Source organism: Protomyctophum parallelum (assembly GCF_964188405.1).
Source record: "Protomyctophum parallelum genome assembly, chromosome: 1".
Lineage (NCBI taxonomy): Eukaryota > Metazoa > Chordata > Actinopteri > Myctophiformes > Myctophidae > Protomyctophum > Protomyctophum parallelum.
In genome coordinates, this window is record NC_139697.1 from 26779899 (window position 1) to 26793753 (window position 13855).

Here is a 13855-nt window from a genome sequence, read left to right on the forward strand (position 1 = left end):
ATCTGGCCACAAAAGATCACGGGATCTACTGAATGTGTCAAACTGACTTATTGAGCCTATGGCACAGTGTGGATTCCCCCCAGTAGGCTACCTTCACATTCAGTAGATCCTGTGATCTTTTGTGGCCAGATGTAATTTGTAAAACCTGAACCTTGGTTGAAAAAAAATAAAGTTGTCCTTTAAGTACAACACCCGGTGGTGTTTTGAATCTCAACTAATTTGCAGAATGACTAATCTTTTCCATGGTAAATAAAATAAATTCAAAATAGCCATCATATACATTTTTTTCCTTCATTTGTTTTTTTCAATTAAACTGAAAATTTTAATTCCAGTTAACTTTTGACAAGTTCCTTCACCTTGGGTGGAGTCTTGAACTGGAAATGCGGATGATTTAAATGACCACTTTTCAACCTATCTTCATATAATTAGTCTAATAATCATGATAAAATACCACAATTTTTTTTCTACTCAGTCTGTGTCTCATAGGAGGGCTGTTGGCAGTTCAGAAATCCGTCCACCAGTGACATCGTTAGGCATTTTTACAAAAATGTTTAGATTTGTATTATCGTGAGAACGATGGCTTCCATTTTCGCATTGCAACTTTTCAGGAATAGAAAACCCTGCAGTTTCTATTAGCTTGGATCCCCCATCGATGATGTGGGTGGGAGGTGGACGGGTTTCTATTAGCTTGGATCCCCCATCGATGATGTGGGTGGGAGGTGGACGGGTTTCTGAACTGCCCACAGCCTTCCACCTATGAGCAGTAGTAGACAGAGTAGGAAAAAATGATTATTACCGAGGACCTATTATATGAAGATGGGTTTGAAAAGTGGTGAAGTGGTCCTTTAACCACTCGGTGGGGAGAAGATGATGTAGTTCTATAGAACACTGCCACCTTCAGGAATGAATGTATAAAAGTAATTGTCATCAAATTATACTGGGCTACACCAAGAAGTTCAAGACATCAACATTGTAACAAATAGCAGACCTTCCAAGACCAGCTCGAGCCAAAGAACAAACCATCGTAGTTCTTCTTGAGATGAATGTCTAGCTTCACATCACATTGTGCACTACACTGCAGTCAGGGCCCGGTGTTCATAAATCATCTTGGAATAGCAGCGCTGACCTCAGAACAGTCAGCGTGACTCTTGACATTCTAGCAGAGTTTTATCTGCTACTGTGTTGTTAACAGCAGTACATTTCTAGAAGCTTGAAGGGCCTTACAAACGTGAAGCGAGGAACGCAGGCGTTGTTGCCTCAACACAGGTCTCCTCCAGGTCTGGATCAACACAGGTCTCCTCCAGGTCTGTTGAGGAGGGCCTGGATCAACACAGGTCTGCAAGGGGCGCAACAACGCAAGCGTAAAAGAAAAAGCTAAACAGAATCCAGGTCTGGTGAGTCGCGGGCGTGTGCAGGTAATGAGCACGCGCGCAACAAACTCACGGGACCGCGCTCACGTAAATACGCTTGCGTTGTCGCACCGCGACTGCTCCGCGCAAAAAACGCAGGTCTCATTGAAAATGAACTATAGACGCGTTTTATCGCTCACCGTTTGCAAGGCCCTTTAATATGAACACAACACAGGCCTCATGTCTGCAGTCATAAACAAAGTGTTAAAAGAACGTTTTGCCCCATCACCAAAGATAATCTCCCCCAACCCTGCATCCGTTTTCCAAACTTTTAGTTTAAGTTCCTTCATTTTTACCGTGTTGTGTCTAACTACAGTATATTCTTTGGTTTTTGAAAAGGGCATTCCTCTTGTGTCCAGCGCCTCATATCTGTTAATCCCAGTACTCTCAGCTCCAGCTGGCGTCATACTGTGTCCACCCCTCTGGCGGGGCGAAAAAGACCCTTCGACCACGCGACAGGAAACTGACGACGCCCCTGTAGCCCGTACGCGGAACCCCCGACTTCAAGTCGTCCATTACCCCGAGATTGCGAGCCAAGACCTTAAAACTGTCCCGGCTGGAATATTGCACCCGGAACGGACCCGCTCCCTTCAGACTCCCCCCTTGTTGTAGATCCTCCACTTTCACCAGAGGGGCACTGTAAACCTCCTTCACAAAGTCTTCGTCGTATTTCCCCTTTATCAAGTAAGACAAATCCCGTTTGGTAAAAGGCACAAAATCTGTGTTTAGCTTAATGTAGCGCAGGTACTGGTCAAAGAATTGACCTAAACTGACTCCCTTTCGTCCAAAAGTGATAGTTCTGGAGATCTCCGGTCGGATACAGGAGCGTCCGTCGCGCTGCACCGGCTGACGCATCCAGTCGTCCCAGAAGGCGGCGGGCCATTTGGGCTCCAGCTCGGCCCACATCTCCTTGAGGAGCATCCAGCCCAGACCCGGGAAGAAGTCGGTTCTGTACAAGAGATCGGACCTTCCCGGATCCACCAGGGCGTCTCGGCCATTGTCATTCCAGGCAGACACGCACCACAGGCTAGGATCAGAGCGCAAGATAGGGTAGAGGGCTCTGAAATACTCAAAGAAATCAGGTGCCACCTGTGTGTGTGTGGAGAAGGGGAAAAAAAGAGAGAGGCGTCTATGAATCATGTTTAAAAAAAGGAGCACGTCACACTCTTTAACAATGAACATTTATCTCTGTCAAAACACACAGCCTAAGAGATTAGGCCAGTTGTGGTTAATCATATAATCAATCACAGACAACCATGAAGGAAAGAGCGATTAAGAAGGCTGAACAAATCCACTTCATGCCTAAGGAATGAAAACTGTGTTATCTGTTTTAGTGAACTTGACCTCTCAATTTCGTTCAAGGTGGAATGGATCAGCCAAAACAAACAGAACGTGAACGAGTTGTCCCTTAGTTGTCTGTGATAAATAAATAAAAACACTGTTATGTGAAAACAAGTAGAGGACAGTAACCAGAACCCCAATTCTTACAGGAAGGTCCATGAACTGATTAGTGTTAGTCTAGTTTTAGTCGACTAAATATCAGGATTTTAGTCGACTAAATCTACAGTTGATTTAGTCGACTAAAATGTGTTGTAATGACTGTTTTTTCACTTACTTTTTAATTAGTTTTTTCACTTGCTGAAAATAGCCGATCTACAAGATCTGCTATTTTCAGCATGCAACCAAGTGTAAAATGACTTATACTGGATCTCTTGTCCACTAGCTCCTTCCTAACATTTTAGTCTAGTTTTTATTCGTTGACGAAACTGTCAGTATATTTAGTTTTAGTCATCGTGGCTTAGTTTTCATTTCGTTTCCAGTTAGTTTTCCTCAGTGAAAAAAGGCAAACATTTCTTTGTCTTCGTTTTAGTCGACGAAATCAACACTGGTTTAGAGACAGGAAACGGAGAGTGAGTAGGGGAGTGCATGAAGCAAATAGTCTGGCCGGGTTGGGATTGGAACCAGGGACTCATGGTCCATGTGGGATTGGAACCAGGGACTCATGGTCCATGTGGGATTGGAACCAGGGACCCATGGTCCATGTGGGATTGGAACCAGGGACCCATGGTCCATGTGGGATTGGAACCAGGGACCCATGGTCCATGTGGGATTGGAACCAGGGACCCATGGTCCATGTGGGATTGGAACCAGGGACTCATGGTCCATGTGGGATGTGCCCTAACCTCTATCAGGTGGCCGGGTTGGGATTGGAACCAGGGACTCATGGTCCATGTGGGATGTGCCCTAACCTCTATCAGGTGGCCGGGTTGGGATTGGAACCAGGGACCCATGGTCCATGTGGGATGTGCCCTAACCGCTATCAGGTCTGGCCCCCATGAACTATCTTTTTTTCTTCTTTTTTTTACGATTGGGCAACTGTTATTACAAATAATTTCCTCTTGACTTTTTATTTCTTTATTTCTTTAGCTAGTTTCCCCAATCCAATGTTTACACAGATGGGAATTTTGCTTGCTATGGGCGGGAACCCCTTTACGTGTTTTAAAGCATTATGTTATGCTTTAGTTATTGAAAAATAGCAGATCTACAAGCTCGTAGCCCTGCACTCGATGCCGCGCTACGAGCTTGTAGATCTGCTATTTTTGAATGATCGTGAAAATGTGAATATATGTTCTTTCAGCGCGAACGTTTTCAACTCATATCTTTGCTTCTGGGAGGGTCCCTGCCTGGAACAACATATTTTCAGATGGGGGTCGGTGGCCTATTATATATACATTTTGGGGTCCTTGACATGAAATATTAAGCACAACTGATATTAGAAACATAGGTTTTTCATTAAAAAAAATACTTTTTATTTAATTTCGACGTCAGGCCTAAATGGGTTAACCACACTCAACCTGCTGTCCCTTGTCATTAAAAGGTGAACATTTTCCTAAATGTTACATTTTCTATTACAAAATAGCAGATGTACAAGCTCACAACATGTCACCAGCTTGTAGATTTGCTAATGCTGTATTTTTGCTACAATAGTAACAATATATGACCAAGTATAAAACTGGTCTCAAGTTGTTCATTAATTTGCATAGGCACTTCTGCTGCAGCCTTTTCTGTGTAGAGCCCATAGGCTAATTATTTCATTAATCACTCAAATGTGCTCATCTGAAAATGCAAACTAGCTGTCCACTCTGAATTATAATTACATGGATACAACAAGCACATTCTCTACTATACCTTCCTTTACAAACAAACACCCAACAGGTTTATTTATGCATGCATCATGCTACCAAAAACTCTATGTTCACTACTCTGTAGTGTTGTTTTTGGCAGTTTTCATTTAGTTTTAATAGTCACCACATATTAGTTACCTGGAATGTTTTAGAGTTAGTCTAGTTTAATAGACTAAATATCATAAGATTTTAGTCGACTAAATCTACAGTTGATTTAGTCGACTAAAATGTATTTTGGCGGGCCTTGGCGGGGCTATTTTCAGCATGCAACCAAGTGTAAAATGACTTATTCTGGATCTCTTGTCCACTAGTACCTTCCTAACAGTTTATTCTAGTTTTTATTTGTTGACGAAATTGTCAGTACATTTAGTCTTAGTTTTAGAGGAAATCAACACTGCTACTCTGGCTTTTAGAGTACACCCAGAGTTTGACTTGGAGAGCAATGCTTCAAACTGCAACATAATTACGCAGTATGAATAGGTTGGTGCTGCACAACCTTTTTTCTCAAGAAACCATTAAACAAAATCGAGAAAGAAAAATGATTCTGTGCCAACAAACGTGGGAACATTACAGGACCAACTCCAGTCATTATTAACCTCAAATATCAAATTGAGCCCAGATGTAATTACACCTCTTCAATCAAAAGGGCCATTTAAATCTACGGAAAATGCTGAGCAGTCTACAATGTAGCAGTGTCATTTCTGCCAGTGCTGCCCTGTAGGGCCTGGTATGAACTAAAGTAGACACATGCCTTGAAGCTTTACCCCATTCTGGACGGGAACGCACAGCCGCGTTACGAGCTTGCAGATCTGCTTTTTTTTTTTTATTGTGAAAATGTGGCACAAATCTTTGAGCCAAAGTTTTGAGCCATATTTTCAGATGGGGGGGGGGGGGTCAGTGGCCAATTACATATATTTTGGGGGGTCCTTGACATGAAAATGTTTGAGAAAGAAACATGGGGTTTTTCAGAAAACTGTCAGGATTTAGAAGGCATTTGTAGAATCGTCCTTAGGTCTAAATGGGTTAAGGGAAAGAGTTATTGATTTGATACCAGACATAGTAAATAGATTACCTTGGACCAATCAAATATGTTGGGGGGGGGGGGCACAACTCAACAGGTTACAGGATGTTGCTTCAGACTTGGATGACATACGATATGTTGTTCCTATGGATTAGTCATTGGCATATGTTCTGTATAGGCATTGTACAGAACATACCCCATTTAGACTCTGAGGACATTCTTAAAAAAAATTCTTCTTAAATCTTAACAGTTTTCTGCAAAACCTCATGTTTTTATGTCAGTGGTTCTCAAACATTTTCATTTTCAAGGACCCCCAAAATATATGTAATTGCCCCCCCCCATCTGAAAATATGTTGTTCCATGGTTGTTCGCTCTGAATCTGCTATTTTTCAATAGCAGATTCAAGTACAGTACAGTTCAAGTACAGTATAACACAATACACTGACACGAAACAAGACAGGAACACCCAGAAACGTCACATCCGGTTTTTTACCCTGGGCAGAATTTTCTATGGCTGCCAATGCAACTTTTTCCAATCCTTAATCACATACGGACAAACATCTATGCCGATAATATCTAACTTGCGGAGGTAACGTGCCTTGTCCACGGGCAACAGACCTTTCAACGTATGGCATTGCAAATTTGTTTGATAATCGCTACTCTGCGCAATATTGTTTTGGAAATGCCTCAAATTGCATTGCAGTGAACGAGAGCAAATCACAACTTACCCTGGGGGTGGTGACTCCGCCCTGAATACGCGTTTTCGTGTCAGTGTATGCTTAAAACACCAAAAGGGGTTCCCGCCCAGAATGGGGTTAAAGGCCCAATCCATGTTATTCCTTCCTATCAAGACTTCAGTCAATGACCTCCCGAGTCCTACTACCAAGAGAATATGTCTCCACTGCTATGTATTATAATTTAATTATTATGCAACACATTCATTTATATCACAGATTGGGCTCTTTTACAGGGATCCTTGAGCTTTTTTACCGTACCTCCAAGTCATCCTCCACAATGACCACCGAAGAATAGGAGAAGGTGTTGAAGACCTGGTTGAGAGCCCAGCGGTAATGTCTGGAGATCTTGTAGTAGCCCTGGAACTTCCTGTGCTCCGGCCGCACCCCGATGTCCGACAGGTCCGGTTGGCTGATGTGTCTCACCTGATCTCCGTATGAGCCAATCACGCGGGCCGTCTCGGCGTGGCCGCAGTCCTGGCTGACTATGATGGGATGGAGTTCGGGGGAGGGACGATACTGAATCAACCTATCAAGGCTCCGTTTCACCGTCACTCGGTCGCAGGCGATGACCAATATGGGGATGACGACTTGAGGAGTGCCGTCGCCTGTGACCTCCGACTTACTCTCCTGAATGGTCTCTTCGTTGACCTCACCGCCCTCTTTCTTTTCAAACGTTGAATCTGGAACCTTTGTAGGGAACAGTGTATTATGTTTCAATTCAGTTTGGTCCCTATTATCGTCTACATGGTCTTTGAGGGGAGTTGAAGGCTCCAGGGGCTGTTTGACACCCTCTGGTTTCCGCTCCTCCTTCACGCCGCCACCGCCCGTCTCTCTCTTCCCCAGGTCTTTGCGTTGCGCCCACAGTGACCTGTGGCTCTCAATCTGCTTCAGCAGATTCTTCTGGTTCTCCAGCTCCACCTCCACCTCCTCCGCCAATCGGATCACCTCCCCCGCCAGGTTGGCACTGCCCCCTCTCCCTTTGGCCACGCCCCACTCCTCTTTCCCGCCCGGCTCGGCTCCGCCTCCTTCGCCATGGTGCCCGATGGGAGGTCGCCCCCAGAGATAAAGCAGAAGTAAAGCATTCCAGGCAACAAATAGGAAAGCTCCACACAAGATAAAAGAACCTTTCTTACGAACCATGGCCCAAATGACAACCAAAGGAGGGTGGGGGGTTGAGGAAATGGCTACAGGTAGGGAATGAGCGCTTATAAACAAGAACACAATTCCCACAAGCCAGGGTCCCAGAATCACAGATGAGGGATAGGCGAAAACATCCAAGTAGGAATCTGATAGTCCAAAATCACATTCTTGTCATTAGTAAATGTGGCATCGCTCCGTCTTAGGTCCAAATGCCACGGGGATATGAGGGTACCAGTTGAGTCCTAGGAGCACACGGCTGTTCATGGACCCATGCAAATACTCCATGAAATACCACAGAAACTTGACCAATGGAGTTTCCAAAGGGGACGCAGGAACGCATCGGATTAGAACAGAAGAAAGGTTGTTAAGTGAGGGCTACTTTGGGGTGAGGGAATGTGAATCCTCAAGGTTATCCTTTTGCCGTCCTCCTGCAAACAGAGAAGAGGAAATTAGTGGAGCAATAAATTAAGCATTCTTGTTGTTAAATGTTTCCTGGACAGCAGAAACAAAGATGGACTGAGCTGGACGAGAAATAGCATTCTACACACTATCCTAAAATGTGCCCGAGGAGCAGACAGGATTTCCTTCTCTTCTCCACAGGACATGTAACCTTAAAAAGGACACAAAATCAACATCGGTTTATTCGCCGAAATTGATCACAGATATAACCAAGATAGTTTAAATGTTACACAACAATTACACAACTAACTAATATCGGTCCCAAAAATATAATGTATACTGTATAATCTAGTCGAGAGTACAGTAGTGTGTCTATATATCTTTAAGTGCTCTGTGTCTCTAGAGCGGGTGGTCGATAATCTGAGATTACAGTAATGTCATTCAGGTGATTTGGGAACTAAAGTAGAACACAGAACACTTGAAAAACGTTTTCACAACACATGCTACATTATACGAACTCCACGAACGGCTAAACAGAGGCTGACGTCTAGAAAGTGCCCTGTGCTGTGCCTCTTGTGCGAGTGAGTCAGATTTGACATCACCAATTGTTTTTTCTATCCACAGCCCGCCTGGGACTGTAAATTGTATCGTCTCTAATAGTGAGCATTAGTGAGGACCCATATATGGAGCTGAAGTTGAAGGACGGCAAAGCGTTTGCAGTAACTTAGCTGTGCAGCCACCATAAAATGTCTACTGATCAAATGACATCTATCCGTGAAGCAAGCAACTGGGACTACTACAAATGTCTTCTAAATAATGACAGTTTTCTGGAAAAACCCATGTTTCTATGTCAGTGGACATAATTGTAATTGGCCGCCGACCCCCATCTGAAAATATGTTGTTCCAGGGACCTCACAGAAGCAAAGATTTGAGTTAAAAACTTTGGCTCTGAAAGAATATATATTCAATGATTTGTGCCACATTTGTGATTTTTCAAAAATAGACAAAAATAGCAGACCTACATGCTTGTTGCGCGGCACCGAGTGCCGCGCTACGAGCTTGTAGATCTGCTATTTTTCAATAGCTAAAGTATAACATAATGCTTAAAACACCAAAAGGGCTTTCCGCCCAGAATGGGTTAAATAGGATAACAGTATAAGAACAATAAATATTTTCGATGTTCTGTTATTTTGCCTCCACCTATCAGGTCTTAGCGAACATTACTCACTATTATCCCCTTGAGACATCACAGATTAGCATTTTGGTTGTGGTTTTATAACGACTAGACCGGCTGTAGAGCAGAGTCGGTAACGATGGAAGTTGGGAGATCCTTGCCCCACCCGGCTATGCAATACCCGTTGTACCCGTGTCAGAGTACCGCCCATCTGTCTGTGTCCCTTTTACGCCCATACATGGAGATTTCTGTATCTGTCTCCCCGTGTCCCTTTATTCCTATATATGGAGTTCTGTCACTGTGTCAGGCATGCCCAAATATGAAGTGTTGTGATGTCAGAACAGGCCAGCTCCATATATGGAGATATAGGGGTGATCAGATCTAGAGCCCGGGCAGAGGCCTTTTGTGGCGGTTCTGGACAACCGTGGGTCCGACCGACTCGACACCGTGCACTGCGGTGTGGAACGCATGTGTCGAATTTGAAGTTGGTGGCGAATGGTTCTCGATTTATGTGGATTACAGACGTACGTACAGTACGTACCCAGAGACTTGGTGCATTTATAGATATAGATGTGAGATAACTGTTCATAGGCGATGAATAATAGGCTAGATGTGAATAGAGATCGGGAAATTCTCTACCTGAGTGGCATTTCTGAGTAAAGTTCGTAGGGCGTTGCTCTACAATCCATAGCACAGGAAGTGAATTTGAGGTTTGAATGAAGTCTACTCTGCATGGTAAAACTGGCCTGTGTCAGTTGACATTCTCAAAGTGAGCTGAAACATTAATCTAGCAAGAGGTCAGGGACCTTCAACGCTTCGCCTTGCGTCTGCCAATACTTAAATCCGTCAACTGTCAACAATCAAAGTTCACCTCCTGAGAGATAAAGAGACATAGGCAAATTTCCCAACTTGCCAAACAGGACTGTGGTCACACACTCCCATAGACAATGCTATGCCTTCAAGACAAAATGTCTTTGAAAAGCCTTAGTTTTTAGAAAACAAAGCCACTATCAAGTATCAGTCATTCATGTTTGTCTGGACGAAACGGTATCCTGAATTTCCTGAATAACGGTTTATCTTATTATGTGTTGTTGCAGACTGAAAGAAGTAACTGAGTTAGGGATGTTAATAGTTAATCTCTAATCGATTAATCGCCGTTAAGACATTTGTCAATTAAACTTAACAGTTAATAATAATAACTAATCGTAATTAATTGAAAATGATGCGGTTCTAATCTATCATTGGGTGGTTTTCTGTGAATGTAAATGCTGTCTGTGCGCGCGTGGCAGAGGAACGCACATACAAAGATGCCATTGCCTGGCCCTGTATTGTCAATGGTCAAATAAATATTTTTATTTTTATATTATTTAAAAAATATATAGGCTATATATTTAGGAATATAATATGCCTTTTGTATTATTTCTGGGTATCAGAAAAATGTAGATTTGTATACTTGATGAGCGGTGTAGAAAAAACACCGCTTATCAAGTATCAACTAACCGGTTAATCCATCGATAAGCTTATCGAAATGTATTAACAATGAACTATTAATGCATTAATTGATAATTCACATCCCTAAACTGAGTGAGGGTTGTACAGGAGATTGTAAACAGGAGAGACGTCTAAACCAATTACTGGTGATAAATACAGGCTAATTATAGTCTTCCAAGCTTATCCTAGGTTTCTTCTCTAGTAAAGCCTTAGTAATGGATTACTTACTTTGCCCAGATGGCTAAGCACAACTTTATATACACTCTTAAGTGTAATAGTGAAGTTAATTCAGCATCTAGGCTGAAATGTGTCAAACCTCGCCCACATAGTGTGAAAGACCAGAAAATCTGGAATGACAGGTTACCATGGACACTTGCTTTGATAGACCCATCCTTCACCTAATATTACCTTTCTTGACAAAACAAACAAACATGCCACAGTACACAGTCTAAAAGTACAGCTACTATGCATTTAAACTGCACTAAACACTGCACACTAAAACCCTGCTAAGGTAGGAAACTGTGAAAGAAATAATAATAAGGGGGTGGGGGGAGGAATCAAAGACACAGTGGCACAGCTGAGTTTTTACACACAGAAGAAGTCCTTAAGATTATGGAGTGAGAAGGGGAAAAAAGGAGCAGACACAACACAACATACATCCAAGTCAGAAGAGGGAAAATAAGCTGTCTGTCTAGGATGATTCACAAGTAGGTAAGACGCCTGATGTACGTACCCACTCCCCAGTCTATATTAAGTCATAAAAAGATTAGTTACCTGAACAGCAAGCAGCCTAAAGACGAGCGCTCCCTCACGTCCCTGTCTGTCTATGTTTCAACACTTAGTACAGTAGACCTACGGACAAGAGCCGACTGTGAAAATGGGAGGGAAGACAGGCGGAGAGTGGGAGGGAATTGTTGCTCTGGGTCTTTTGGAGAAACACTCTGCTGCCAGCTGAAACTATTCTTCTTTAACCCCCTCCTCCCTCCCTGACAGACGTGTAGGCCCCTGGTAGGATAAAATGCACACAGGACAGGGCAGCAGACAGACTGCCACAGACTGTAACGTGGCATTATCACATCAAATACTAGTATATGTGCTATTTTGTGATGTTTGTGTGGCGTTACTGCACCCCCCTCCCCCTTTTGATGGCTCGATTCTACTTAATGTCTTCTAAATCATGACAGTTTTCTGAAAAACCTCATGTTTCTATATCAGTGGTTCTCAAACTATTTCATGCCAAGGACCCCAAAAAATATATGCATTTGGCCTCTGACCCCAATCTGAAAATATGTTGTTCCAGGGACCGCCCCCAGAAGCAAAGATTTTAGTTAAAAATGTTCGCTCTGAAAGAATATATATTCCAGATTTTCGCCACATTTTCACGATTTTTCGCGGCACTCAGTGCAGCGCTATGAGCTTGTAGATCTGCTATTTTTCAATAGCTAAAGTACAACATAACATAATGCTTAAAACACCAAAAAGGGTTCCCGCCCAGAATGAGTTAACAACTTTCAACACGGCATCCCTATTTTCGGGCATGTCATTGTATGTGAAAGTACACTGGACATTGTTGGTTAAGTATAAAATATTGGGCTTAGAGGTTAATTAATGCCAATGGTTTGTGTGTTTTTGTAATATACCTTGAATACATTTTTGTTTTGTCAGTTCAATTTATTTTCCTCATGATACATGATTATGTCATGATTGTCATCATTTTATTGAGTGACTAGATTAGATGGACCTTGATCAGTCCCAAGGGAAATTCAGTGTCATAGGCTATAAAACAAAGATACAGCACAGGTAAGCATAGAGAACAAGTACAGTTTGACAGCAGTATAGTATAGTATAGTAACAAAATGGGTAATAATAATAATGTAAATGATATGTTAGTTATGTGTAATTATAAAATCAAATTTGATTTATTTCTACAGCACAATATTAAAATATCACAGTAACATGTATGGGAAAGGTTAGACCAGACATGGCAGTCAATTCGTTAAGCATGTCTGGATACAATTAAACATCAGTGAACTTGATACAGAAGTAAATCAAAAGCAGGCTTGTTTCTTACATCCGTGTTGGTTTGTACAATCAAAGACAGGCAGTCGTGGCATCATGGTTCATTCATTTAAAAAAATAATCTACTCGTAATTCAAATTACCTAATAATAATTAAACTAGCATTAGTTGGCTAGCTCTACTTGGATTAACACAGGCTAAACCTCTAGCTAAGTTGCTGTCATCATCAGGAAAAATTAAAACAATACAATATGTAGTCCACATTTAGTAAACCACTTAAACTGCTGTTATTTCTGGCAGGACTGCAACATTTGTGAGGGTAGCAGCATGAAGAACATCAGTCTTAGCTTACTGGCTAACGTACCATATAGCTAGGCTAGCTAGCACTTCTCATTCATAACACACACACACACATGCACACTCTGACTGCATGGATTTACTAAAAGGTAGCACGGTTTTCCACTCACCCTTTTCCATTGCTTTCTGTCAGACATGCATGCTGTTGGTTGCATGTTGAGAGGAAGCTGATGTGCATCATGCAGATGATGCAGACATTACAGTATAAATGTCAACGCTGATGTTGTCAGTCTCACATTCACTACTACACATCATTCTCTGTCTGTTGTTCCTGCTTTCATACTGATCAGCTTTCACGTCCACCTCTGGTTCCTCATTATTTATATCTCACGTAGTTTCTGTTCCCCCACATCGACCTAAACTGTCCAGTCTAGCTAATGTGACGATCGCTCTGTTTGTCTTCATTGATTCTGTCATCAACTTGTATCTCCATAGATAAGCCACTGTGTGTGGACTCTGGGCTCAGCGCATCTGTAGACGTGTTGTTAGCAGTGTGTTCGGTCTCCTCTCCATCCATCCAGCAGTCTGGGAGTATATATATTTATTGTAGAGGTGTTTATAGCAGTGTGTTCGGTCTCCTCCTCTCCATCCATCCAGCAATCTGGGAGTATTATATTTAGAGTCTCATGATGCATGGGTTGACTTGACGGCATTTTTCATGACAGTCCACAGTCCACACACTTCCGGATTGATTTATTAATTAATCCAAAAATGTTCCATCTCCTCCTTGTTTTACTACAACTTTTTTCTGACAGATTTGCGGCTTAATTGCAGCGATTCCAATACGATAATCAATAGGAGTTAAGATTGAATTACCTATATTTTGAAGGTATCGTATCGTCATCAGCTGTTGCTATGGGAAACGGTAAAAAGCAGCATATACAGCAGTTAATGTGCTGTCGTTACTACCTTAATCCTCATAGT

The 13855-nt window shown here is 42.4% G+C and overlaps 1 protein-coding gene across 2 annotated transcripts; it reads right to left on the minus strand.

The window, feature by feature from the left end:
* Positions 1-676: 676 nt before the first annotated feature.
* Positions 677-13606, minus strand: mgat1b (alpha-1,3-mannosyl-glycoprotein 2-beta-N-acetylglucosaminyltransferase b). Of its 2 annotated transcripts, none has more exons than XM_083773276.1 (3): positions 13042-13606; positions 6611-7920; positions 677-2498 (listed from the first exon to the last, which is right to left on the minus strand). In XM_083773276.1, the coding sequence occupies exons 2-3, from the start codon at positions 7490-7492 to the stop codon at positions 1797-1799; spliced, it is 1584 nt and encodes a 527-aa protein (XP_083629402.1). In that variant the 5' UTR covers positions 7493-7920; positions 13042-13606; the 3' UTR covers positions 677-1796. The 2 variants fall into 2 exon arrangements, with proteins under 2 accessions (XP_083629402.1, XP_083629403.1); XM_083773277.1 differs by lacking the exon at positions 13042-13606 and adding an exon at positions 11331-11423.
* Between the last annotated feature and the right edge of the window lie 249 nt (positions 13607-13855).

What these genes read in the sequence shown, in the direction of transcription:
- mgat1b (XM_083773276.1), bottom strand. Translation starts at nt 7,492, where the DNA reads ATGGTTCGTAAGAAAGGTTCTTTTATCTTGTGTGGAGCTTTCCTATTT. An exon ending in TTGTGGAGGATGACTTGGAG is followed by an intron (nt 2,499 to 6,610) that starts GTACGGTAAAAA and finishes ACACACACACAG; the next exon opens with GTGGCACCTGATTTCTTTGA.